At 48.9% G+C, this 27,030-nt stretch overlaps 1 protein-coding gene across 2 annotated transcripts in view; it reads left to right on the top strand.

Annotated features, from left to right (window-relative positions):
• The window catches only part of WDHD1 (WD repeat and HMG-box DNA binding protein 1), a 104,594-nt gene that overhangs the window by 17,822 nt on the left and 59,742 nt on the right, over positions 1-27,030 (top strand). For both annotated transcript variants that reach the window (XM_069738680.1, XM_069738673.1), the window contains exons 5-17: positions 632-743; positions 1,631-1,681; positions 1,771-1,866; positions 2,739-2,831; positions 3,304-3,410; positions 3,873-4,014; positions 5,258-5,438; positions 5,929-6,104; positions 6,409-6,593; positions 7,427-7,668; positions 7,807-7,944; positions 20,259-20,415; positions 20,699-20,813. In XM_069738680.1, coding sequence (XP_069594781.1) covers positions 632-743; positions 1,631-1,681; positions 1,771-1,866; positions 2,739-2,831; positions 3,304-3,410; positions 3,873-4,014; positions 5,258-5,438; positions 5,929-6,104; positions 6,409-6,593; positions 7,427-7,668; positions 7,807-7,944; positions 20,259-20,415; positions 20,699-20,813 — 1,795 coding nt within the window. The remainder of the gene's footprint in view (positions 1-631; positions 744-1,630; positions 1,682-1,770; positions 1,867-2,738; positions 2,832-3,303; positions 3,411-3,872; positions 4,015-5,257; positions 5,439-5,928; positions 6,105-6,408; positions 6,594-7,426; positions 7,669-7,806; positions 7,945-20,258; positions 20,416-20,698; positions 20,814-27,030) is intronic.

Genomic DNA, 27,030 nt, shown 5'->3' with positions numbered 1-27,030 from the left:
ACAGCACACACCCAGTGTGCCAGTGCACAGGGCCAATTTTCCACATTGGACCTGCTGTGGGAAGAATAAAATTTGCGTTTCACAATATTTTAGTCCTTTTGAGACCAAATTGTTGCACACTCTGTGACCGCAGCTCTGGCACAAAGTGGAGCCAATTTTTGCACATGACTGGCCTGGTTTTCAATACAGCCGTCTGAAACCGGCCTGCGGCTTTTCACAGACTCATTGAATAGGTGCTGGTGCTGTGCCTGTTTGGTCCACGATGGCCAAGCTGTGCCTGGGTGTATAGAGTCCGCGGCCGACCCGTGCCGTGCCGTGCCTGGGCGGCCCGTGTCTTCGGCAGCCTATCTGTGCCTGGGCGGTCCGTGTCTGTGGCAGCCTATCTGTGCCTGGGCGGTCCGTGTCGGTGGCGGCCTAGCCGTGCCTGGGCGGCCTGTGCTGGTGGCTGACTAGCCGTGCCTGGGCGCACCGTGTCTGCGGCCGTGCCTTTGTGCCCCGTGTTGGCGGCGGCCTAGCCATGCCGTGCCTGGGTGCCCCGTGTTGGTGGCACCATCGTGGTGTGAAGCATATGCTCCTTCTTAATCCTTTATATGTTGAGATTTGCTTTATTAATGGTATTTTGTTCTTTTAGGGATTTCTTGGTGAAGGTTGTGCAGGTGGAAGACAGCAGTGTACAGAAGACTCTGCGTGGACACAGTGCTCCAGTATTAAGCGTTGCCTTTGATCCTAAGGATGAGTATTTGGTGTGTTTTCTTGTTGTATAAGGTTGAACTTGTGTTGTAAAATGGCCACTTCAAGTAGCTACTTAGAATCACAGAATGTTAGAGTTGGAAGGGACCTCGTGGGTCATCTGGTCCAACCCCCTGCTCAAAGCAGGATTCACTAAATCATTCCAGACAGATGTCTGTCCGGCCCCTGTTTGATAGAATCATAGAATGTTAGAGTTGGAAGGGAGTTATAGTGTCACATCAGCCAGAGAAGCACTTAACTGCATTCTAACGAGTATTCTAATGATTAATTTCCCTGCATGTAGTCTGTGCTAAGAAAGTATCCAATTTCTCATCCACATACGATTATGCTTTGCATCGGGAAAATGCTAAATAGTTTGCTGAGCAGCATGAGATGTTGAATACTTGAGTGCATTAAAGCAACTAGAGATGAGCAAATAAATGAGCATTAACCTGGTCCAGCGCCCACGTCTGTATTCTGCGCCATGTGAACAGCCTCCTACCTGCTGCCGGAAGTCCCCAGCGCCTCTTACAATTTGTCAGCCCCACGTGACATCGTTGTGGTGGTACGCATGGCATCCCACCGGGCCCATCTTGAGGGTCGTCAGTGATGCCGGCAGGTATGATAGGGTTCACAGGGTCCTCCGAATCAATTGCCACATCTCTAAAGGCAACCTGGAACTATGGCTGCCATCAAGCCTCCTTTGACAAGCTCAGTGGTCTTCACCTTTGTTTAGTTCTCCAGCTGTTAAAACCCCATAAGTCCCAGCGGGTAGGGTGGCTTTTCCTCCGTTTTTATTTCTCCCTTGTGTGACCTTATGTTATCTGGGACATGGTGGGATGGGGAGCCGGGTATATGCTTGTTTCACAATGCAACTGTTTGGGTCTGTTCTTGTTCCCAGGCATCTGCAGGATGTGACGGTACAGTGAGAATATGGAACATAGAAGAACAGGTACATTACTTCTGTGCATAGGAAATGTATTCGCAGGTGGAAAGGTCCGACATTGTATTTGATCACTGCCATTATTTTCATTTTTTCAGATTTGTGAAGTAAACCTGTCCCTTCTGCCAAAGTGCAATGATGTGGTCAATGCCAAGTCTATTTGTCGTTTGGCATGGCAGCCCAAGAATGGAAAGGTGAGCCGACTCATACTGACGATCATATCACGTTTTACATGACATGTGTGTTGGATCTGCTGTCACTCCATGATCGGTGGCCTTCCAGGCTTTGGTACACTAGTGTAATGCGGTGTCCTCGTCACTGTTTCCTCCACAGTGGCCCCTGCCGCCCACTGTGCCGGAATGTGAGAGGGAACCTGCTAATCCAATTCATGCTGCCTGAGCCACGGACAGGCGGCGGCTGTGTTATTGCAGCCAGGTATGTTTTACTCTGAAATGCTGTGGCAGTACTTTGAAGAGCTAACCAGGGACTACAGGACTGATGCGTCAACGTGTCTACGCCAGAAAACTAGTGGAAAATGCTTTTGTAAAGTCATGAAATGTTTGCCGAGTGCAAAGTTTGCACAAATTTGTTTGGACTTTTGGTGTTTTCACAACTTTTTTGGTCAGCTCAGCCAAAGTGGCCAGAGCTGAGGAAAGGGGGCAGCTTTTCTTATTCCAGGAATGTTACTGCAGTGTCTTATGGGGGTAACATGGTGCAATCCACTGCTAAAATACAGCAAATTCATGAAGTTCAGCCCCCCTATGCCCGCATGCCCCTCATTAGACTGACGTAGAGACAGATCCCCGTCCGGCTTCTCCCCACCCTGATCGCTCTGACCGATCTCTCCTTCTAGGAAGATCTGTCAGTCCACGGGACATGAGCTGCGGAACGTGCCACGGATCAGTCACCTGAGACAGTTCCCAGCCGGCCTTTACAGTATAACTGATAACACCTGAGTGTTTCAGAGTAAACCATTCCTGGCCGCAGTCTCTCCACCAGTGTTCCCTGTAGGTCGCCATGTACACCACTAAGTGCCAGTAACACGTCTGTATTCCCGTCTCCACAGTTACTTGCTGTTCCAGTTGACAAAGCAATTCAGTTTTATGAGAGGGATGCGTGGATGCTGAGTTTTACCCTCTCTGATGACTTCATAAGTCAGGTACGTCTATTTGCTGAGCTCACCCACCATGTATTGTCCATTGTGCCGCCTCACCAGGCCATGTTGTGTGCCGCGGGATGTGTCTGATATTGGATTCGGCTGCAATAACACACACAACCTGCCGAAGTTTAGGGCGCTTTTTATTTCTTTTTCCTATCCCAATTAACCTGCTTGTCTGGTCACACGCTAATACACAACCATATTTATAGGCAGTTACCTATTATTTAGGCCATCAGTAGGGTAATATGGGTGCTGTCATTTCACGCAGCACTACACAGAGAGCCTTTATTTTGGGCTGTGTCGCATTTCCTGAGTTATGGCCTCCAGAACTGTCAATGGGGATCTCGGCTGTTCGGCTGCTCTACAACCAGCACTTTTTACCTTTTATGCCGCAGTTTTTCATGTCTGGAGCTCCCTTTTTACAGGTGTGTTCTGTAGATTGACCTGACATTCTCCTTCTCCTGCATCTCAGCCTCTGAACGTGGTGACCTGGTCTCCCTGTGGACAGTTCATCGTAGCTGGAAGTATCGACGGCCGCATCGTGGCTTGGAACGTGCTAAGTAAAGCCTGCTTGGAAAGGTGAGTACTGAAGACTAAGGACAGGGCGTCTACAACACGACACCACTCTGCAGGATGATTTCACGTGTATGTCCCAAGATTAGACGTTATCCCCCAGCCAGGGGCCAAACGCTGGGACCATCACTGATACGAGACACTGAAGGGAGCGATGCTCGATCATGAGATCTCTGATCTATTCATTCTCATTGGGACTGCCGGAGACATCCCAGCTCTGCTCTTCACTGCTTTCCAACACTCCCATTAAGAATAAAAGGATGAAGTCTGGATTTATTGTGCATTTGTGTTTCGTGCTCAGATAGTTGGCCAAGACGTAGATTATTTTTAGGAAACATTATAAGTCCACATGCTAAAGAATGAAGAAAATAAGAGGGAATGAGCCAGAATAGGCGGCTAAGGCAGTGTGCACGAGGCCTAACTGTGTAAAGAAACCACTTCTCATAGATTGTTCTTCTGTCTCACCAGGGAGCTGCACGACAAAGGGTTTACAATATGTTGTCTGTCTTGGCACCCAAAGCTGCCGCAACTTGCCTACACCGACAATGAGGGCAATTTAGGGGTGCTGGAGAATATCTGCCGAGGGGGCGGCTCGACAGCCGGCAGCAAGGCAAGTCCTGCGGGGTCTCAATGTTTAGCTGTGATGGATTTCTGGGATTATTGTGATATGCCGCTCGTTCTGGTGGGAAAAAATTCTTTCCATGAGGATGGTGTCACAAACAGCATTTTTTGGACAGAAAACCACTAAGCTAAAGGTAGAATCAGCAATTAATATAAGTAAGCATAAATCATTTGTTCAGGGAGTTTGCACACAATGTCTTTTTGTAAGTGGAAAAGACCCTCGGTAAGAATGAACATGTGCGCCACCATGTGAAGGCGGCTTGTTGTGCCCATGTTCAGTCTCTGTACTTGTATTAGTCATTGACTCTTCTGGCTGCTCTCTGCAAATACAGAAAATGTGCTCCCGTCCACGACGTGCCACGACGTCCTTTAGGTTCCTATTCCTTCTCAATTCATGTCTGTTTTTGGTTAAAGGTATGTGCACACATTGCGGATTCCTTTGCGGTCTTTTCCGTGCGGATTCTGTAGAATCCGCAGGTAAAATGACCTGCGAGTTTTCTGCGGATTTTGTGCGGATTTCGCCTGCGTTTTTACACCTGCGGATTCCTATAACAGTATAGGTGTAAAAACGCTGCAGATTCCGCACAAAGAATTGAGATGCTGCTGAAAATACACCGCTGCGTTTCTGCTCGGAATTTTCTGCATCATGTGCACAGCAGATTTGGTTATCCATAGGTTTTCATGGTACTTCACACCGCATGGAAAACTGCTGCGAATCCGCAGGGCCAAATCCACTGCAACGTGTGCACAAACCCTCAATGTCCAACATTTTAACCCCTTCACTCCACGGACAATTTCCGTTTTTGCCTCCTTTTCTTCCCAGAGCCATAACTCTTTTATTTTTCTGTCCACATAGACATATGAGGGCTTCTTTTTTGCAGGACAAGTTGTACTTTTGATTGACACCATTCATTTTACCACATATTGTAGCAGCAAACGGGGAAAAAAAATCCAAGTCTTATTTTATCTGGTGATATAAAAAAAGGAGTATGGTATGGAGTGGGCTCCCTGGATGGGCCTGCTCCATACACCCATTTCTGACATGAGCCGTACATGTGTGGCGGATGTCATGGAGGGGTTCGAAAAAAGGCTGTGACATCTATCCACAGTATCGCCATGTAAAAAGAAAAAAGTTAAATCAAAACCTGCCTTAATCCGGATTAAAATGTTTTGCGCATTGAATGATAAAGTTGCAAAATGTTAATATTTTGTTATCCTGTTCCCTTCTACAGGTGACCAGCTCTACAAAAAAAGATTATGATGAGCTTTTCGACGGTGACGATGACGAAGACTTCCTAAATGGAGATATGATGGATCATCAGGCTTCTGTAGGAAATGAAGAGGACGACGACATCACCCCCACGCCTGGTCACGCAAAAAAACGAGCCATTTTGGATGATGATGATTCTTTAGGTGCCATATTTTGATTGTAAACTCCTCTAAGGAAAATTTCAATAAGAAACGTCATTGGGGGGGGGGAGAGGGAGATAAAAAAGAAATGTCTGGCTGAATTTGTACCAAAAAGTGTTCAGATGCTTTTTTTCTTCCAATCTTACTATAATGGCATATACCGCTTCGCCTGTGCTCTTTTGTCGGCCGCCTCGCCTGTGCTCTTTTGTCGGCCGCCTCGCCTGTGCTCTTTTGTCGGCCGCCTCGCCTGTGCTCTTTTGTCGGCCGCCTCGCCTGTGCTCTTTTGTCGGCCGCCTCGCCTGTGCTCTTTTGTCGGCCGCCTCGCCTGTGCTCTTTTGTCGGCCACCTCGCCTGTGCTCTTTTGTCGGCCGTTTCAGATCACTGTAAGCTTTATATGATTAGTAGGCCCTCATGACTATGGACTGAGTGCTGACGGGGATGCGACATCATGGTAGTTCATTCACAACCACCCATTTTTTCTGCTTCTGTTTAGATGTGCCAACCTTGAAAGCAACTGAGAAACCAGAAGGGGAAGAGGATGATCAATCTATCCAGGGGCAAGTTAGTCTGTATCCAGCAAAGCCTTCTTATAGTGGTCCTATGCCAACTCCTCCACAAAAGCCTTTCCAGCCAGGCTCTACACCCTCACATCTGTTACACCGCTTTATGGTAAGTGCAGGTTGATCTATGCAAAGTTTGCTAAATTTATAGAAAAGTAGATGTCTGTGCAGATTGCAGGCACCACGGAGATCCTCAATAGGGAAAACTTGTCAAAACTTGAGAAAATGCAGTATTACATGTGACCATCCAAGTTAGAGACTTTATTATATTTGGCTTTGGTCTTCCAGGACCTCTGTGTGCAGTGTTATGCCCCTCTATAACACCCTGTTGTCTGGGGTTGAGCTTCTCTTTAAAAGACTATACATGCTTCATCATTTTGTGTCTTTTTAACCTTCCTTTATTTTATCTTTAGATGTGGAACTCAATTGGTGTAATCCGCTGCTACAATGATGAACAAGACAACGCCATCGACGTAGAATTTCACGACACCTCCATACACCACGCTGTGCACTTGACTAATTCACTCAACCACACTATAGCAGACCTGTCTCAAGAAGCCATTTTATTAGCTTGTGAAGGCACTGACGAACTGGCAAGGTGAGGGTTAATGCAGGTAAACTCTGTTTTAGGTAATTTTGATAGTGTTTTATGTAAAGGCATTTCTATGTTTAATATTTATTTGTAATCTTTAAGTGATGCTGCTTCCGTTATACGGCGAGAGGTAATAATTCCCAATATTTATATCATTTTGTAGTATATTTATTTTATTATGTATGTGGTACATTTGACCAAGTGAAGATGACAATTTCATATTTTGGGTATGCAAGAAAAAAACCATCTGTTTTTGGCTGGTTCACACTGGACGCCTCTATTCCAGATTTTCCACAGCGTTAATATCTGCACCACAAAGCACGGAGTTTCAACAGGATTTTCTCTATTGAAAATAAGCAGTAGATATAGACATCCGGTGATGGTCGGGTTCTGCTGCGGAAACGTTACCCAGAATGTAGATCAGAATGATTAAAGGGGTTATTCCCTTTCATTAAAAATGTAATACATGGCCACAGGTTATTATTAATGGGGTTGTCTTAGGTTAAAAGTCTGCCATCACCCTATGTGATTGCAGAACTGTGAATCCTCACGTCACGTGCGATCACGATTCTCCAATTCAGGCAGCGGTACACACCTTCCCTAGGTCCCACTAGTGAGTCTCCACCACAGCTTCTGGTGTCTTTCTTTGACTGTGTCGCTGACATCTTGCTGACATCAGTGGGCTTTGAGCAAGTGGTTCTGTGTACTTGGCTTTTTTAGGTGACTTGATGGACAATGCAGGGATGTCTTCACAATATGCTGCCAAGATCTGTCATGAGACTTCCCAGTTAAATTTTTCCTTTTAAGTGCTAATTAATCCAGTTTCTTTCTTTCCACAGCAAGCTCCAGTGTCTGCACTTCAGCTCATGGGACAACAGCAAAGAATGGATGGTGGACATGCCCAAAGGAGAAGACATCCAAGCAGTGTGCCTGGGCCAGGGATGGGTGGCCTGTGCTACAAGTGCCTCCTTAGTCCGTGTCTTCACTGTAGGTGGTGTTCAGAAGGAGATCTTCAGCCTCCTTGGGCCGGTTGTTTGCATGGCAGCTCACGGAGAGCAATTAGTCCTAGTTTATCACAGAGGTTGGTCCTTTCTGTACGGAGAAACCATTTTCCTCATTGTGTAATGACATTTTGTCCATGTCGATCCACATGCTGCTCATGTGCTGGGTTGGCTGTTTCTCAGTAATGTAGTAAAGCCCCTTCTCACCTTTGTTACAGGTATCGGCTTTGATGGAGACCAGTGCCTTGGAATCCAGCTTCTTGAGCTAGGTAAACGAAAGAGGCAAGTCTTAAATGGAAACCCTCTTCCCTTGTCTAAGAAGAGTTTCCTGTCCTGGCTTGGGTTCAGCGCTGAAGGTAAGGTCCGGCATTATCCAGAGTGTTGAGGTTTTGTTCCACGTCGTTCACATTAGTTGGAAGCATTTTTAAAAACGGGCAGAGATCATGTTGCTAAATTATCTTCATGTGTTTGGGTAAAAAAAGGATTTTCTTTCTCGCTTCATTAGGGGACACAGGTAACCATGGGTGTATGCTGCTGTCGCTAGGAGGCTGACACTATGCAAATAAGGAAAAAATAACTCCTCCCCGGCAGTATACACCCTCCAACAGGCACAAGTCAACTCAGTTTTTGCTTAGTGTTTGTAGGAGGCTGACCTGGATCTAACACCAGATCCGCTTTATCTTTTTTTCAGGGATTTTGTGTGTGTTTATTATTCATTCCCCTTTCTCTTTCAGATTCACTTCTCTGGGTAACAGGGCGCAACTTCTCACCCTGTTTTTCTATTCGCCACGACAGCACCCACTAGAGAGAGGGGATTCGCCCCTAGGAACAGGAAACCTACAGAGAGATAAAAGGGGCGGCCCCCCCTCGCTCCTCAGTTGGTTTCCTGTTCCTAGAGGGGAACCCACAGAGAAGACTCTATGGCTAAGAAGAGGAAGACCTGCCTGGGTTACCGCCTGTTCGTCTCTGCTGAGCGTCAGGGGTCCCAGAGCAGGTGGACAGTGTCGGGGGAATGTTCCTGCGGGCTCCCCCCTCATCTGGTGCGGCTGGCATGCAGCCTGAAGGTAACCAACGGTCTCCCTGCTGGGACACCGTTGTGTGAGGAGCTGACTGCGGGGGTACCTTAATCTGGCCGGGCCGGGAGCAGGTACAGGACGCCCTCTTGATGTCATCTGAGCGGCGGGGTGATGATTCCGTGGTCCGGATTTCCCTCCTGTCCCTCCAGGTAAGAGGCGACATGATGTGAAGCGAAGCGCTTGCAGCGGCGTCCTCCGATGTACTGCAGACGCGGGCGCATGCGCAGTAGCGTCGGCGTCCCGAAAATGGAGGACTGGTACTTCCGGGGTCACGAGGTTAGAGTTTCATTTCCGGGGGAACCGCCATATTGGATTCCTCTATGCGGTGCCATTACCCTGACGCCGACCTGTGAGTAAAAAAAAAAAAAAAAAGACAAAGAAAGAGGAAAGGGGGGTGTGTATAGGGAGTTACTGCACTATAAAAGGAAGTTAGTAGTGCAGTCTGTGTGCCATTATGTCGTCCCAAGAGGAGGTCAGTGTGCACCCTATGGAAGAGCCATTAGTTCCTAGTGGTGAAGCCAGGAAAAGGAATAGTGGACACTCTACAATAAGTGACTCCACTGATAAATCAGGAAGAAAATCCTCCCGTTCCACACCCCAAGCTAAGACATCTCCGCAGCCGGTATAATTATTACGCTGGGTGAGTGCGTATATAGCTTCACTGAAGCTTATATTGATTCCTTTGCTTATATTATTTCTAGGCAAAGAGGAAGGGGAAGAGTAAGCACAAACAATGTGCCATATGTACCGAACCCCTGCCTGACTCCTATCTTAAAAATCTGTGTCAGGCATGTATAGACAACACCTTACGGCAGGAGGAATCGGTTAAAATGAATGAGATACGTCTCATAATTCGGGAAGAACTTCAGTCGTTGGGAGGTGGTTCTACTTCTTCAGTAAATATGGAGAAACGAAGGAGAAAAATATCCTCTCCTAGAGCTGACACATCAGCGGAGAGTGGGGAGGTCGACTCTGATATTTCTCAGCAATCTAATTCCTCAGAGGAAGAGGACTTCGTCTGTTTTCCAACTGAGGGCATAAACAACCTAGTAAAATCAGTGAGAAATACGATGGGGGTATCTGAATCAAAAGAACCCCAGACGCCACAAGAAGTTATGTTCGCTGGTCTTTCTCAGAAGAAAGGCCACGTATTTCCAATAAATCAGGCCATAAAAGATCTCGTTAAAAAAAGAATGGAGTAGAGGTCAAAAGGGGTTGATCCCAATATCCTGTAAGAGACGCTACCCCTTTGATGATGAAGATTTGAATACCTGGGCCAAGATACCAAAAGTCGATGCAGCAGTTGCGTCTACATCTCGCCGTTTCTCCTTACCAGTGGAGGATGCAGGTTCCTTATCAGATCCTATGGACCGGAAATCAGACGCACTCCTTAAAAAATTGTGGGAGGCCTGTGTCACGGCATTCAAGCCGGCTATTTCAGCCACATGTACTGGCAGATCAATGCTAGTCTGGCTGGATCAGCTGGATCAAAAGATTAAAAGTGGCGTATCCAGAGAAAAATAACGGGCATCTATCCCTTTGATTAAAGGTGCAGCGGCTTTTATATCAGATGCCTCAATTGATTCCCTCCGCCTGGCGGCCAGAACAGCTAATCTCGCTAATACGGCTCGGCGGGCTTTATGGTTAAAGAATTGGAAGGGGGATGCCCAGTCAAGATCCAAATTATGTTCCATATCCTGTCAGGGTGAGTACCTGTTTGGAACAGTCCTTGATGATATTCTCACTAAGGCGGGCGAGAGGAAGAAAGGATTCCCTAATCCCTTTATTCCGTCTTACAGAAGGGCGTTCAGGAAGCCACCATTCGGAAGAAAGGGAGGCTTCAGAGACAGGTGGAATAATAAAGATTTCAAACAAAAAGGAAATCTGTTTAATAAACGCCCCTTCAAGCCAACCGATAAATTCCATCAGTAATATTTCTCCGGTGGGTGGAAGACTAAAACAATTCAGTCATCAATGGAAAGAAATAACAACTAATCAGTGGGCTATTAAATTAACATCCTCAGGCCTCACACTAGACTTTATTAAAACTCCTCCGGATTCTTTCCTTCTTACCACCTTAAGATCCAAGCCTCAGCAAGAGGCACTTGAAACTGAGGTTAAATCCCTCCTACGCAAACATGTCCTAGTAGAGGTTCCATCTTCCCAGATAGGGAGAGGCTTTTACTCTCCCTTGTTTCTGATTAGTAAGCCGGATGGCTCTTTCAGAACTATAATCAATTTGAGGAAGCTGAATTCCTTTATAAAACCTAAAACATTCAAAATGGAATCCATTCGTTCAGCTATAAAAAATCTATTTCCAAATTGTTACATGGTAGTATTGGATCTTAAAGATGCTTATTACCATATTCCCATTCATAATTCACACCAACAATTTCTTCGGGTAGCAGTTTGTATAGAGGGGCAAATTCGTCATCTACAATATAGAGCAATGCCCTTCGGGTTATCTATGGCCCCAAGGATTTTTACTAAGTTACTATCAGAAGTAATGTCTTTTTTACGGGTAAAGGATACTTTGGTCATCCCATATCTAGATGACCTATTGATTGTAGGAAAGAGCCCCCTACAGTGTGAGCAGAGATTACGGGAAGTAGTGTTATCCTTACAATCCCTGGGTTGGCTAGTTAATTGGGAAAAATCTAGACTTCAGCCTGTAACGTGTCAGAAATTCCTTGGGCTCCTTCTAGATTCGGTCGACCAGATTTGTAAACTGCCTGAGGATAAGAAATTCTCCATAGTTGATAAGGTGTCCTCAGCAATAAAAAGACGTAGTATGTCACTAAGACAGGTCATGTCGTTGCTAGGCTCTCTAACATCGTGCATTCCTGCGGTACAGTGGGCACAGTTCCATACTAGGCAGCTACAAAAATTTGTATTGGAGGAGGACATTAAGAATAGAGGATGTCTGGATAGAACAGTTTTCCTAACATCGGAAGTATTACACTCCCTTAGGTGGTGGTTGGATCAGAATAATCTTTCAAAGGGGGTTCTATGGGTAATCACTCCTTCTAGTGTTGTGACCACAAATGCTAGTCCTGAAGGCTGGGGGGCACATTTTCAGGATCAATGGGTTCAGGATCTTTGGTCCAGCTCAGATCTTAATAATTCCTCGAATGTCAAGGAGTTGAGGGCGGTATATTACTCCATTCTCCACTTTCTTCCCCAGCTCAGCGGCTCTCATACAAGAGTATTCTCCGACAACACCACTGCGGTGGCTTATCTGAACCATCAGGGAGGTACAAGGTCGGACAAACTCAGGGAGGTGGCATCAGACATCATGGAGTTAGCCGAAGGTCATCTACTATCACTATCGGCAGTACACATCAGAGGCACAGACAACTTTCGTGCCGATTTCCTGAGCCGTCATACTCTTCATCAAGGGGAATGGATGCTGAGCAGGAAGATTTTCAAATCAATAACAGCTCGATGGGGTGTTCCTCAAATAGACTTGTTTGCCACAAGAGCCAACCGTCAAGTCAAGATGTTTGCCTCTCTAAACAGGGAGGACAAGCCAGACATACTCGATGCCCTCCAAACGACATGGACATTCGATCTGGCCTATGCTTTCCCTCCATGGAATCTATTACCTATAGTAATAAGAAAAATAAAGGAGGAGGGCGCAAAAGTTCTGTTGATAGCCCCATTCTGGCCCAAGAGGCCATGGTTCTCATGGCTGAGGGCGATGTCAGTGTCAGATCCATGGATTCTGCCTCAGTCCAAGGACCTGCTCTCTCAAGGTCCATTCCTCCATCCTCAGGCAAAGGGCATGAACTTAACTGCCTGGAGTTTGAGAGGCGGTTACTAAATCTCAGGGGGTTTTCTAATGGGTTAATCGATACTCTTATGAAGAGCAGAAAACCTTCAACTACCAGGATTTATGTTAGAATTTGGAGGAAATTCCTTCAATTTCATACTACACAAATTTCCTCTGAGATTCCTATATTTGCAATGTTAGAATTTCTACAAAAAGGGCTGGAATTAGGGCTCTCCGTGAGCACTCTGAAGGTGCAGGTTTCAGCATTAGGAGCTCTTTTTAATCATAACATTGCAGGAAATAAATGGATATCCCGGTTTATATCCGCTTGTGAAAGATCAAAACCAATTAACATTCCTCGGGTTCCTCAGTGGGATCTTTCGATAGTTTGAAATGCATTAACACAACCACCTTTTGAGCCTCTCCATACAGCCTCACTAAAGAATATTTCTTTGAAGACGGTTTTGTTAGTGGCGTTAGTCTCTGCCAGAAGAGTGAGCGATCTCCATGCATTATCTATAGATCCTCCCTTTTTAACGGTAACATCAGATAGGATACTTTTAAAAACAGATCCTTGTTATCTCCCTAAGGTGGCTTCTACCTTTCATAGATCCCAGGAGATCTTGTTACCCACCTTTTATGAGAACCACTCAACTCCAGAAGAAGAAAGACTTCACACCCTAGATGTAAAAAGGTCTGTCCTAGCCTATTTAGAGAGAACTAGGGACTGGAGGAAGAGTAGGGCTCTCTTTGTGTCTTTCCAGGGTAAAACCAAGGGTGCCGGAGTCACAAAGAACACATTATCTCGCTGGATCAGAGAGGCCATAATCTTGGCGTATAAAGCTGGAGGGAAAGATCCTCCAATGCATGTGGGAGCGCACTCTACAAGAGCCTTGTCGACTTCCTGGGCAGAAAGGGCGAATGTGCCAATAGACCTTATATGTAAGGCTGCAACTTGGTCTTCACCAAATACCTTCTATAAGCATTATAGATTAGACTAGCTATTGAACCCGTTCTACGCCCGGGTGGCGAGCATTTATATTGGTATATTGTCTCCATCATGGTATGTGCTGCTCCATCCTGCGTCCCCATCCTGTCATGTGCTGCTCCATCCTGCGTCCCCATCCTGTCATGCGCTGCTCCATCCTGCGTCCCCATCCTGTCATGTGCTGCTCCATCCTGCGTCCCCATCCTGTCATGCGCTCCTCCATCCTGCGTTCCCTTTCCTGTCATGCGCTGCTCCCATCCTGCGTCCCCATCCTGTCATGCGCTGCTCCCATCCTGCGTCCCCATCCTGTGATGCGCTGCTCCCATCCTGTGATGCGCTGCTCCCATCCTGCGTCCCCATCCTGTCATGTGCTGCTCCATCCTGCGTCCCCATCCTGTCATGCGCTGCTCCATCATGCGTCCCCATCCTGTCATGCGCTGCTGCATCCTGTGTCCCCATCCTTATGTGCTGCTGCATCCTGCGTCCCCATCCTGTCATGCGCTGCTGCATCCTGCGTACCCATCCTTATGTGCTGCTGCATCCTGCGTCCCCATCCTTATGTGCTGCTGCATCCTGCGTCCCCATCCTTATGTGCTGCTGCATCCTGCGTCCCCATCCTTATGTGCTGCTCCATCCTGCGTCCCCATCCTTATGTGCTGCTCCATCCTGCGTCCCCATCCTTATGTGCTGCTCCATCCTGCGTCCCGATCCTTATGTGATGCTCCATCCTGCGTCCCCATCCTTATGTGCTGCTCCATCCTGCGTCCCCATCCTTATGTGCTGCTCCATCCTGCGTCCCCATCCTTATGTCCTGCTCCATCCTGCGTCCCCATACTGTTATGTGCTGCTCCATCCTGCGTCCCCATCCTTATGTGCTGCTCCATCCTGCGTCCCCATCCTTATGTGCTGCTCCATCCTGCGTCCCCATCCTTATGTGCTGCTCCATCCTGCGTCCCCATCCTTATGTGCTGCTCCATCCTGCGTCCCCATACTGTTATGTGCTGCTCCATCCTGCGTCCCCATCCTTATGTGCTGCTCCATCCTGCGTCCCCATCCTTATGTGCTGCTCCATCCTGCGTCCCCATCCTTATGTGCTGCTCCATCCTGCGTCCCCATCCTTATGTGCTGCTCCATCCTGCGTCCCCATCCTTATATGCTGCTCCATCCTGCGTCACCATCCTTATGTGCTGCTCCATCCTGCGTCCCCATCCTTATGTGCTGCTCCATCCTGCGTCCCCATCCTTATGTGCTGCTCCATCCTGCGTCCCCATCCTTATGTGCTGCTCCATCCTGCGTCCCCATCCTTATGTGCTGCTCCATCCTGCGTCCCCATCCTTATGTGCTGCTGCATCCTGCGTCCCCATACTGCCTCTGACCCGCTCGGCGCCGAGTGCTGGGGGGCCTGAGCAGGCGGGGACACCGGCGCGCTGTGGGGGTCAGGTGCCGGTATCGCCGCCAGCTCAGGCCCCCCAGCACTTACTATACTCATCTGTCCGGCGTTCCATCGCTGAGCGCCGCCATCTTCCCGGTCTCCTGGCTGTGACTGTTCAGTCAGAGGGCGGCGCCGGCGCGCATTAAGCGCGTCACCGCGCCCTCTGAACTGAAGGCCACAGACCGAAGACCGGGAAGATGGCGCCGCTCAGCGATGGAACGGGGACAGGTGAATATAGGCCGATACTCACCCTCCTGGCGGTCCCTGCTTCTGCGGTGGAGATCGCGGTGTGTGTTCAGTGTGAACGCACACCGCGATCTCCCGGGAGCGTCGCTCTGTGAGGCCCAGACTGCGCCGGCGCTTGCGCAGTCTATAGAGGCTTCGGACAGAGTGACGCTCCCAGCGTTATATTATAGATCTATCCTCTGCTTCTGATCTAACTTTTGGTGTATCGGTCCTTGAATCAGTAAACCCACCCAGTCTATAGTCTCTGCAATTCTCTCTAGTGGGTGCTGTCGTGGCGAATAGAAAATACCGGATTACGTACCGGTAATGCTCTTTTATAGAGCCCACGACAGCACCCGTTCACTTCCCTCCCTTTTCTGTATATAGTTGCACATGGTGCTTGTTTGGTGAGATATAAATATTAGAAAGATGTAGCACGAAGTTGTAAATATGTGTATATATATATGTATATACTTGGACCTGTTAACTAAAACTTGGCGGCGGTTCCTCCTATTCTCTGTAAAACAACTGAGGAGCGAGGGGGGGCCGCCCCTTTTATCTCTCTGTAGGTTTCCTGTTCCTAGGGGCGGATCCCCTCTCTCTAGTGGGTGCTGTCGTGGGCTCTATAAAAGAGCATTACCGGTACGTAATCCGGTATTTCCCCATGTAATGCGACCGAGAGCAGTGTGGTATCACCCACATCGCCCACTCTCGGATCCGCTGGCAGGATCACTCTTACGGGTGTTTCAGGGTGACTCTTGGTGGCCAGTCAACGCCTTTTCCCCTCCTCACCCCTCTCCTCGGAGAGGGCTGAGAGGAAGACGGTGGTCACCTGCGGTGACCTCCCCCTTCTTGTAAGGGGTTGACGCCGTCTTCTGCACCGTTCCGGATACAGCGTGGGAAGGAGGATCTTCTCTTCCAGGACCCTCTCTACCTTCCGAGGGCTCCTGACACGACCCTCCGCTATGAAGAGGGACGGATCTTCAAGCAGGTAGTTTTCTCCAGACCCCCCCATCCAGCCCGCCCGCAGCGCTCGCCCACCCGCGGCGCTCGCCTCTACAGTCTTAACCTACTGCAGCCATCGAACATTTTGCTGCCATTTATTCAAATCTCGCGCCCTTTTGCTTTACAGCGCGCGATTGACTGCCTATTCTCCTCTGCAGAGTTTTTTCTGGCAGGACACGCCCCTTCTTTCTGTCCTAACCAGCCTCTGGCTCTTCACAGCACTGGGCACGCCTCCACCTGGTCCCAGCGCTGGCATTGGACACTCTCGGGCTTCTCCAGGCTGTCGATTCCCTCCTCACTTCGGGTAATCGTCCCAGTTCCTTACCGCGAGCGGTTTTCGGGCTTTTATTGAAATCTGTTCGTAGTTCCAAAAACAGACGGCTCTCTTCACCCGATTTTGGATCTCAAGCAGTTGAACCTCCACCTTCGGATTCGACACTTCAAGATGGAGTCACTGCGCTTGGTGATCGCTTCCATGGAACCGGGGGAATATCTGTGCTCTGTGGACATTCAGGATGCGTACCTTCACATTCCTGTTTGCGTACAGCATCAGAGGTTCCTTCGTTTCGCGATCCAGGAGCAACATTGCAGGTTCACAGCTCTCCCGTTCGGCCTGGCGTCCGCTCCCAGGGTCTTCACGAAGGTAATGGCAGCGGTCATGGCCATTCTCGATCAAAGGGGATCCTCATAATCCCCTATCTCGACGACCTCCTGGTCAAGGGACCGTCTTGCCGGGACTGCGGCCAGAGTCTCCAGATCACTCTGGACACGCTAATCAGTCTCGGTTGAATAATCAACAAAGAGAAGTCCACCTTAATTCCGACCCAATGTCTTGAGTTCCTGGGCATGGACTTCGACACCATTGAAGCCCAGGTCTTCCTCCCAAAGGAGAAGTTCCTCTCTCTTCGGCAGGGCATCAAAGCCCTAAAGCGCCCTGCCCCTCTGCCTCTACGGCTCGGCATGAGAGTACTAGAGAAGATGGTCGCTTCCATGGAAGCAGTACCTTATGCTCAGTTCCACACTCGCCCTCTCCAGCCGGCCCTCCTGTCTGCCTGAAACAGGAGCCCACTTTCCCTAGATCACCCAGTTCGCCTACCTCTTAATGTGAGACAGTCTTTCACTTGGTGGACGCTATCCACCTCCATTCTGCGCGGGAGGTCATTTCTCCCCTCCGCTGGCAGGTCATCACCACCGACGCCAGTCTTCAGGGGTGGTGTGCGGTCTTTCTCCATCTCACAGCTCACGGCTGCTGGAATGTTCATGAGACCCTTCTCCCGATCAATCTCTTGGAGATCAGGGCAATCTTCCTGGCCCTCCTCCGCTGGTAGTCCCTCCTCACAGGAAAACCGGTCCGCATTCAGTCGGACAACGTCACGGCCGTGGCTTACATAAGCAACCAGGGAGGGACTCGCAGCAAGCAGGTCATGAGGGAGGTGGCAAAAATCCTACGGTGGGCAGAGAACCATGTCCCCTCCATATCAGCCGTCCACATTCCAGGAGTGGACAATTGGGAAGCCGACTTTCTCAGCCGTCAGGGGCTCGTGTCAGGCGAGTGGGCTCTTCACCTCGCTGTCTTCAACCAAATTTGTCAGAGGTGGGGCATTTCGGATGTCGACCTAATGCTTCCTGAACAAACAACAAGGTTCCCCAGTACGTATCCAGGTCTCGGGACCCGATGGCCGTCGACTGCGACGCCCATGTGATCTCGTGGGCCCGATTCAAGATGCCTTATCTGTTTCCGCCTCTTCCGTTGATTCCAAGGGTTGTAAAAAAGGTAGCCTGGTATGCGGAGCTGGTGAACATGCTATCGAACTTCCCCTGGAGGCTCCCAGACCGTCCAGATCTTCTATCGCAAGGGCCCCTCTCCCACCCGAATTCTCGATCTCTGAATTTAATGGTATGGCCGTTGAGGCCGCGGTACTAAAGGACGCAGGTTTTTCCCACAGGGTCATACACACCATGATAACAGCTAGGAAACCGGCATCTTCACGTATCTACCATATATGTTGGAAGACCTTTTTCCGATGGTGCGATGACAACAGTTTGTTCCCTATGGTCAGTCCTCGGTTTCCTTCAAACAGGTCTCGATTCGGGCCTTTCTCTGAGTACTCTGAAGGGTCAGGTTTCCGCTCTGTCCATCCTCTTCCAAAGAGACCTGGCTTCCCTTCCCCAGGTAAAGACCTTCCTTCAGGGTGTCGCTCGCATAGCGCCTCCTTACCATCCTCCGGTTGAGCCATGGGATCTCAACCTTGTCCTCGGCGCCCTCCAGTGCGTGCCTTTTGAACCAATTCAGGACATTTCCTTTTCCCTTCTTTCATGGAAAGTGACTTTCCTGGTCGCCATCACCTCGATTAGGAGAGTCTCCGAGTTGGCGGCATTATCCTCCCGTTCTCCCTTCCTGATTCTACACCAGGATAAAGTAGTCCTGCGGCCTGTTCCTTCCTTTCTACCAAAGGTAGTTTAGGCTTTTCACATCAACGAGGACATCGTCCTTCCTTCCTTGTGCCCTTCCCCGGTTCATCCCTTGGAGAAATCTTTCCACAAACTGGATTTGGTCAGGGCTATCCAAGTCTATCGTTCCAGAACTGCTTCTTTTCGCCAGTCCGATCCTCTATTTGACGTCTCTGAAGGTCGTCGGAAGGGGCTCCCCGCCTCTAAATCCACAATTGCTCGTTGGATCCGTTTGGCGGTTCTGGAGGCATACCGTGTCCAAAACAAACAGCCTCCTCCGGGGGTGAGGGCTCACTCTACCCGGGCTGTAGGAGCTTCCTGGGCTGTTCATCACCAAGCTTCGGCTTTGCAGATTTGCAAGGCCGCAACCTGGTCGTCTGTTCACACCTTCGTAAGGTTTTACAAGGTGCATACTCAGGCTTCTGCAGGCCTGGGTAGGAAGGTACTGCAGGCGGCGGTTTCCCACCGGCCGACCTAAGTCTCCTCTCTGAATATTTTCCCCACCCGTGGGACTGCTTTTGGACGTCCCATGGTTACCCTTGTCCCCAATGAAGCGAGAAAGAAAGAGGGATTTTTCGTTCTTACCGTAAAATCATTCTTGGAACCTTCATTGGGGGACACAGCACCCTCCCTTTATGTTGTACCGTGTTGGCCAACGTGCCGTTGTTTTGGGTTGGTACATAGGTTGAGTTTGTTTATACTTGCTCCTACTGCTTTAGCACCAACTAAGTTAAACTTGTGCCTGTCGGAGGGTGTATACTGCCGGGGAGGAGTTATTTTTTCCTTATTTGTATAGTGTCAGCCTCCTAGCGACAGCAGCATACACCCATGGTTACCTGTGTCCCCCAATGAAGGCTCCAAGAAAGAGATTTTACGGAAATCCCTCTATTTCTGGTTCATGCAATTCAGTCGTTGGTCACAAGATGGCAGAAGGGTACACGGTTCACAAACCGCTCAAGGTTTTCCTTTAGTTTAACTTCTGTAATTAGCATATGCAGTTCATTAGCAGCCTGACCTATGATGACATAATGGATATGTGCTCCCATGAAGAGGCACAATTGTGCAACAAAATATGCTATGGATCTGTTTCTAATTCAATTTTTTTTTTAAATTAACGCAGCATAGTTCTGTTTGAATCTGTTAACTAGTAAAGCAATGTATCTGGATCTGTATGGTGAAACTCTCCGGCAACACAAGTCACAAGCACACATTATTATTATTATTTATTGTTATAGCGCCATTTGTTCCATGGCGCTTTACATGTGAGGAGGGGTATACATAATGAAAACAAGTACAATAATCTTAAACAATACAAGTCATAACTGGTACAGGAGGAATGAGGACCCTGCCCGCGAAGGCTCACAATCTACATCGTGATCATCAATGGTTGCTCGGCCCTTTTATAAGGCAAGATGGCAGCGCAGATCGAGCTCCGCTCACCCATGGCAGGCAAATGGCCGCACAATTGTAATTGTAAAAAAAAAAAAAATGGTACAACAATTGGCCGCCTGCAATTTCTGCGCCTTCTCTTAGTTAAGAGAGAATGGTGGTAAATAAGTCACCCCCCAATCCTGATGACTAATGGGGGTCTCACAGTGATCTGACAACTATCTATCCTGTCGATAGGCAAAAATTTTGGAGACTGAACAATTCCATGGACGTATGATAAAGCCTGTTATCGGTATGCCTGGATGATTGTAACCAGTGTATTCTCCTGTCAGGGAGCCCCTGTTACGTAGATTCGGAGGGTGTTGTGCGGCTGCTGAACAGATCTTTCGGACATATTTGGAGCCCCGTGTGCAACACCAGGGAACATTGCAAAGGAAAGTCCGATCACTATTGGGTGGTCGGTGTCCACGAGAGCCCCCAGCAGTTACGGTTAGTATCCAGACACTCTGATTGGCACTGCCTGGTTACTCTACCTGCACAGTCACCGTAGCATGGAATGCGGGATAATCCACCTCTTTATGCCTCTGTTATGTTGGCTTGCACGCCTCTATTTTTGGCTAGTAAACCGAATCCCCTAAATATGTAGACAAATCCAAACATTGTAGGAGCTAATTTCTACTGCACGTTGCAAAAGCAAAATAAAATGTATATTGACTATTGAATTTTTCTATTTCATACATTTTTTTTCTTTTTTTTTTTTTGCAATTTAAAGGTGTATCCCTTGCAAAGGGTCAAGATTTCCACCGACACTTCCCCGTCCAGCAATGGCTATTTTGCCCTTCAAGCTTCCTTACTGCCAAATTACTACAGAGAAAGGACAGATGGAGGTAAGAAATAAACACTGCCAGGTTGGGGATACACAAGTGCATCATGGTCGGTATAGGCAGAATCACTGAGCGCCCAGAGCTAATAATTATATGTTACATATTGGCTGTCAAGTTACAAATTCTGGTGGAAATGACCATGACTAGATGATACAGGAAAGATCTATATCTTGGTACCATATCACCCTATCACAGTTATCAAAATATAATAATTAGTAAATCAAACCCCCCTTTATCACCCCCTTAGGTTAAAATAAAAAAATGTATTTATTTCCATTAGGGTTGGGCAAAAATTAGGGTTGGGCTAGGGTTAGGTTGGTGGTTAGGATTAGGGTTAGGGGTGTGTTGGGGTTAGTGTTATGGTTAGAGGTGTGTGTGGCCATAAGGGACTACGGAAAAGATTGTCTATATGAGCAGTCGAAGGAGGAAAGGTCTGTGAAAAACCTGGAGTATGTCCACTACATGGGAAGTCGGCCCTAGGAAGGAGCACATAGGCCCCAGAAGAAAATTTGACTGACAAAAGGAAGATCCATCACCATTTTATCAAGGGCGACCCTATCCGTCCTGGACCATCTGGAATGGGGCGAGGATTGACGTGTGTGGACCCGCTTACCTAAGTATGAGACCCACACCACCAAAGATAACAGTGAAAAAGGATACGATTCTTCTTGAAGGAAGAAACCTGTTATCACCAAGCTCCTAATTGGATCCAGGCCTGGAGCAGCCTTCTACACTGGTCGATGCTTGCGCAGAGTAAGAACCAATCCATATTCATTGTGGGAGAACTTGTTCCTGCCACGCTCGGAAATCAAATCCCGGAGCTGCTCAAGGCTTTATTGGGTGTCGGTAAGAGAGTAGAGGTAAGTACTGACAAATAAGTAGGGAGCTCAGGTATTGAGGTAGCTTAAAAGGCTACTAGGATCGTACAGTGAACAGTCATGGTATACATATAGGCTGCAACTCAGTAAGAGACAGCCAGAACATATAAACAGCAATTGGTAAATCATGGATGGTAGGAGTAATGCACTGGATAGTGAAGACTGCCTGAGGATAGCACTGTAAACTGACCTACTGAATAGTTAGTGGTAGGCTCGAATAACCCGATGGTGTGAAAAGGCACCTGGGGAGCAAAACCCAATCAGGGCCCAGTGCGTGGCCTAAGAAAAAACTGCGACCAACCGGTACCTGACACCAATGTGTCTGACCTACCTGAAAGTGGACTGGCCACTTATGCTGCCGCTGAAACCAACATTGTGGAACGTGGTAGATTTTTTATTTAACTTTTAATAGACCACAGCCGTTGTTGATCATGAAAACACGCAGTGGAGAACCGCTGCTGCAGCCAACCAGAAGTGATGAATACGAGGCACCTCTGATTCACTGAGGAATGAATAGGAGGGAGCATAGGCAGATGCTGCAAAATCCCCTGAGTACGTGATAGAGGGAACTTCTGACTCACCTGACTATGGGACAGAAGAGCAGGACCGATGCAGCAGTCGACCTCGGGCATGTCTGAACCACTGGAAAGATGGCAGGTACCAACTAAATGTGTCTGGTAGGTGACACATCTAAATCATGGATAGCGGATAGAGAACTGCTGCAATCGAACGTGAGGAACGTGGAGGAAATTGCTTCGAACTCACATGAATACAGTACAGGACACCAGTACCACTGCAGCAGTCAACCCCAGATGCATCTAATCCACTGAAAGAACGACCGTTTCAAACTACCGTACTGTGCCTGGTAGGTGGTGCGTCTGAAACCTGGATAGCGGATAGAGCACTGCTGTATCCAGTGTATCCAGCCACTGAATCGGCATGGAGAGAATCCTGAAGAAGGGTATAGGAGATAGTCGATTCTGTGTTGTGGTCTAGGTCTTTATACCTGACGGCATTAAGCAGAATAACAGCTTCAAGTGTAGTGAACCACACTGCAAAGTCTGTCCTGAAGAATATCCTGTCCTGTCCACCACAAAGTCTGTCCTCATTTCTCCTGAAGGTAGAACAGTAGGCTTGGAATCAGAGGGAGACTAAACTCTACTCTCTGGTGTGCACCTGGGTTCAAACCTTTCGGCCTGTGATTTGTGGTCAGTTTCTTTATTCACTGAGCCACAGCAGACATTGCTGGAGGATACAGACTTTTACCCATCTAGAAATTGGTCTCAAACACTGCAGTCGTGAAGGGGTAGGAGCAGCTCCTCTTTCTGCTTAGAGCAGTGTAATGCTACCATCAGGAGACGGGCTGCAGGGAGATGCAGGAGGAGTGCCTGTGACCACGGAAGTATATGATATGCCCAGTCACTAGCATTCTTATGTGTAAAGTAATGGCCGAGCCTTGTTCTGCTGAAATCAAGGCATAGGTATGTTATAGCAGAAATCATTTAATACACCAGTGACAGCTCAACTCTAGAGTACTTATTAAACCAGTGACTGCGCTGCTCTAGAGTACTTATTACACCAGTGCCTGTTCTGCTCTAGAGCATTTAATACACCAGTGACTGCGCTGCTCTAGAGCACTTATTACACCAGTGACTGCGCTGCTCTAGAGCACTTATTACACCTGTGACTGCGCTGCTCTAGAGCATGTAATACACCAGTGACTGCACGACTCTAGAGTACTTATTACACCAGTGACTGCGCTGCTTCAGAGCATTTATTACACCAGTGACTGCGCTGCTCTAGAGCACTTATTACACCAGTGACTCTGCTGCTCTAGAGCACTTATTACACCAGTGACTCTGCTGCTCTAGAGCACTTATTACAACAGTGACTCTGCTGCTCTAGAGTACTTATTACAACAGTGACTCTGCTGCTCTAGAGTACTTATTACACCAGTGACTCTGCTGCTCTAGAGCACTTATTACACCTGTGACTGCACTGCTCTAGAGCACTTATTACACCAGTGACTGTGCTGCTCTAGAGCACTTATTACACCAGTGACTGCACTGTTTTACAGCATTTACTACACCAGTGACTGTGCTGCTCTAGAGCATTTAATACACCAGTGACTGCGCTGCCCTAGAGCACTTATTACACCAGTGACTGCACTGTTTTACAGCATTTACTACACCAGTGACTGTGCTGCTCTAGAGCATTTAATACACCAGTGACTGTGCTGCTCTAGAGTACTTATTACACCAGTGACTGCGCTGCTCTAGAACAGAGGTCCCCAACTCCAGTCCTCAAGGCCCACCAACAGGTCATGTTTTCAGGATTTCCTTTGCATTGCACAGGTGATGCAATTATTACCTGGGCAGGACTAAGGAAATCCTGAAAACATGACATGTTGGTGGGCCTTGAGGACTGGAGTTGGGGACCCCTGCTCTAGAGCACTTATTACACGAAAAGTTTTTACCGGGGCAACGGTACCTCCTTGGTCCCGATTCACCCCCTCCCCCCCCACCTTCCCTCCCTGCAAGACGGTGAACACATAGAGCACTGCTCTCATGTACCTCTCCGGGGCATGACAGAGGAAGATATGCCACAGCCCCAAGACAAACCCCTTTGGGGGACAGACGAAGATGCATCAGGGGCCTCTCCATCCCCCATCCAGGGTGGATTGAGCGCGCACCCTCACAGTGACAGACTGCGACACTGTGAGTACATACCCTCCCTGCGCCCCCATCTGCGGCAGCGATGCGGTCCGGGTCCCTGGGGAGAGGCGCCGTTGGCCGGGGGTCAGCGGTGTTCAGAAGCGCTCCGTCGCGGCCGCCGCCGTGCATCGCTGGCGGGGCCCAGAAATTTAGTCCCCGGCTTTTCAGCCGGAGTAGGCCGCAGTGGGCAGATCCCTCCCACGGCCGTAACCCCGCCCCCTATATCGGCGCTTCTCGTCTGGGACGAGAAGCGCCCTTCAGATCTCGGGGGCCATATTGTTCCCTCTCTCTGCAAGGAGCCCACGCGTCCACAGCACTCCAGAGAACCGCCACGGCTAATTCCTCCCCGGGGACACAGGCACAGGACCGTGGGTAAGCTGCTTCAAGAAAGCTTAACCCCTTCCCTGCGTATACTGCCCGCTCTGTCTCCAAAGACACTATGTCTCAATCCAAGGAGACTAAAAAGGGTAACAAGAAGCACACAGTATTTTTCACTGTATTTGCCACTTGCAATGCGGCCCTGCCCCGAGCTCACCCTAGTCCTTTGTGTGCGGATTATGTCCCAGCCTCTGTGCAGCCGCCTCCCGCCGATGCTGCCGCCGACCCTGTGAAGCCTAGTCTCCCTGTGTGGGCAGCTTCCCTGTCACGATCTATGGATTTTCTAGTCAGGGCGGTTGATTCCCTCTGGGGCCCTCCTTCAGGTCAGTCTGCGGTGGATTCGGGCGACGGTACGGATCCGTCCACCAGCAGGGGGCGTACTCTATCTCCTCCTTCTCGGGGTTCCAGAAAACGGGTCCATGTTCCATCCCTTGACCACGGGCCAGTTGGTTTTTCAGCGTCGGCGACCTCCGCTTCCCGGTCCCCTGCTCCAGACAACCCGAACGATTCTGAATATGAGTCCGACGATTCCTACGTTCAGGGTTTTTCCCCCTCCCGAGAGACATTCGACTCTCTCATAGAGGCGGTTAACCAGACCCTGAAGGTGACCGAGGAATCCATATCTACGCCCGAACACGTGGTGTCGTTCAAAAAAACTAAATGTGTCCAAAAGGTTTTTGTCACTCATCCTGAGTTCAAGGAAATTGTACATAAACATAGGGATCGTCCCTATAAACGCTTCATGGGTCAAAAGCCCATAGAGGCCAAATATCCCTTTTCTCAGGACCTAATCAAGGACTGGCTGCAGTCCCCCTCAGTCGACCCTGCTGTGTCACATCTCGCTTCCAAAACCATCCTGTCTCTGCCAGACGGCTCCTCTGTTAAGAACCCCTCTGACCGCCAGATTGATTATCTGGCTCGCTCCGTCTTCGAGGCCACAGGAGCCTCGCTCTTCCCATCCTTCGCTGCCTCCTGGGTGGCTAAGGCTATGGTCGCTTGGACCAAGACTCTTTCCACGACCATGCAAGTTAGAGACTTACCTCCAGAAGCAGTCAACCTGGCTAACCAGATAGCCCAGGCTGGGGACTTCGTAGTCAATGCCTCAATAGACGCAGCCAATTGCGCGGCACAGGCAGCCGCGAATGCAATCTCCATTAGAAGAGCCCTGTGGCTCAGGGATTGGCGAGCAGATTCGGCCTCCAAGCGCTATTTGACATCTCTGCCCTACCAGGCTGGTCGTTTGTTTAAAGAAAAACTAGACCAAATGATCTCGGATGCCACCGGGGGAAAAAGTAAATTTCTTCCCCAAAAAAAGCCTACCTGGCCATTTCAGTATCAACAACAACCCCGATTTCGGACTTTTCGTAACAATACCAACTGGTCTTCCACTCCCTCTACCTCCGCATCAGGGCAAGGCCCGCGCGGTGGCCGAGGCTCCCAGGTCTCTTACAGACCTAACCGTAATTGGAAACCCAGACCGAGACCACCCGGGTCTAAGGGATCCACATCCCATAGATCCTCCACGCAATGACTCCTTGCGGCTTCCGGGGGGCGCCAACAGGGTAGGAGGGCGTTTACTTTTGTTCCGCCAGGCCTGGCTCTCAGTCGTTTCCGACGAGTGGGTCAGGGAACTGGTGTCCACCGGATACAAAATAGACTTTTCAACCTCCCCCCCGACACGCTTCTTCCAGTCTTGCCATCCAAAATTAAAGACAACAGCTCTTCAGGCCATACGGGCACTTCAAGGGGACGGAGTCATCATCCCAGTTCCCCTAGACCAAAGGGTTCTGCTCGAACCTATTCGTGGTCCCAAAGAAGGACGGATCGCTTCGTCCGATCCTGGACCTAAAACTGCTAAACAAATTTGTAAAAATCCGTCACTTCAGGATGGAATCCCTCCGATCTGTGGTCGCGTTCATGGAAAAAGGAGAATTCCTGGCGTCCATAGACATCAAGGATGCTTACCTCCACACCCCAATCTTTCCTCCGCATCAACAGTTCCTCCGCTTCGCATGTCGCGAAGAGCACTTCCAATTTGTGGCCTTGCCTTTCGGTCTCGCCACCGCCCCCAGAGTCTTCACGAAGGTCATGGCAGCTGCCATGGCCATTCTTCATTCCAGGGGAGTGGTGGTACTTCCGTACCTGGACGACCTTCTGATAAAAGGTCCTTCTTACCCAGCCTGCGAAGAGTCCGTCGCTCTCACGGTGGATACTCTTCCTCTCCTGGGTTGGAAGATAAACTTTGAGAAA

The sequence above is a fragment of the Ranitomeya imitator genome, chromosome 1, assembly GCF_032444005.1.
Source record: "Ranitomeya imitator isolate aRanImi1 chromosome 1, aRanImi1.pri, whole genome shotgun sequence".
Taxonomy (NCBI): domain Eukaryota; kingdom Metazoa; phylum Chordata; class Amphibia; order Anura; family Dendrobatidae; genus Ranitomeya; species Ranitomeya imitator.
Note: the sequence above shows the minus strand (reverse complement) of the source record. Positions and strands in the feature narration are given on the sequence as shown.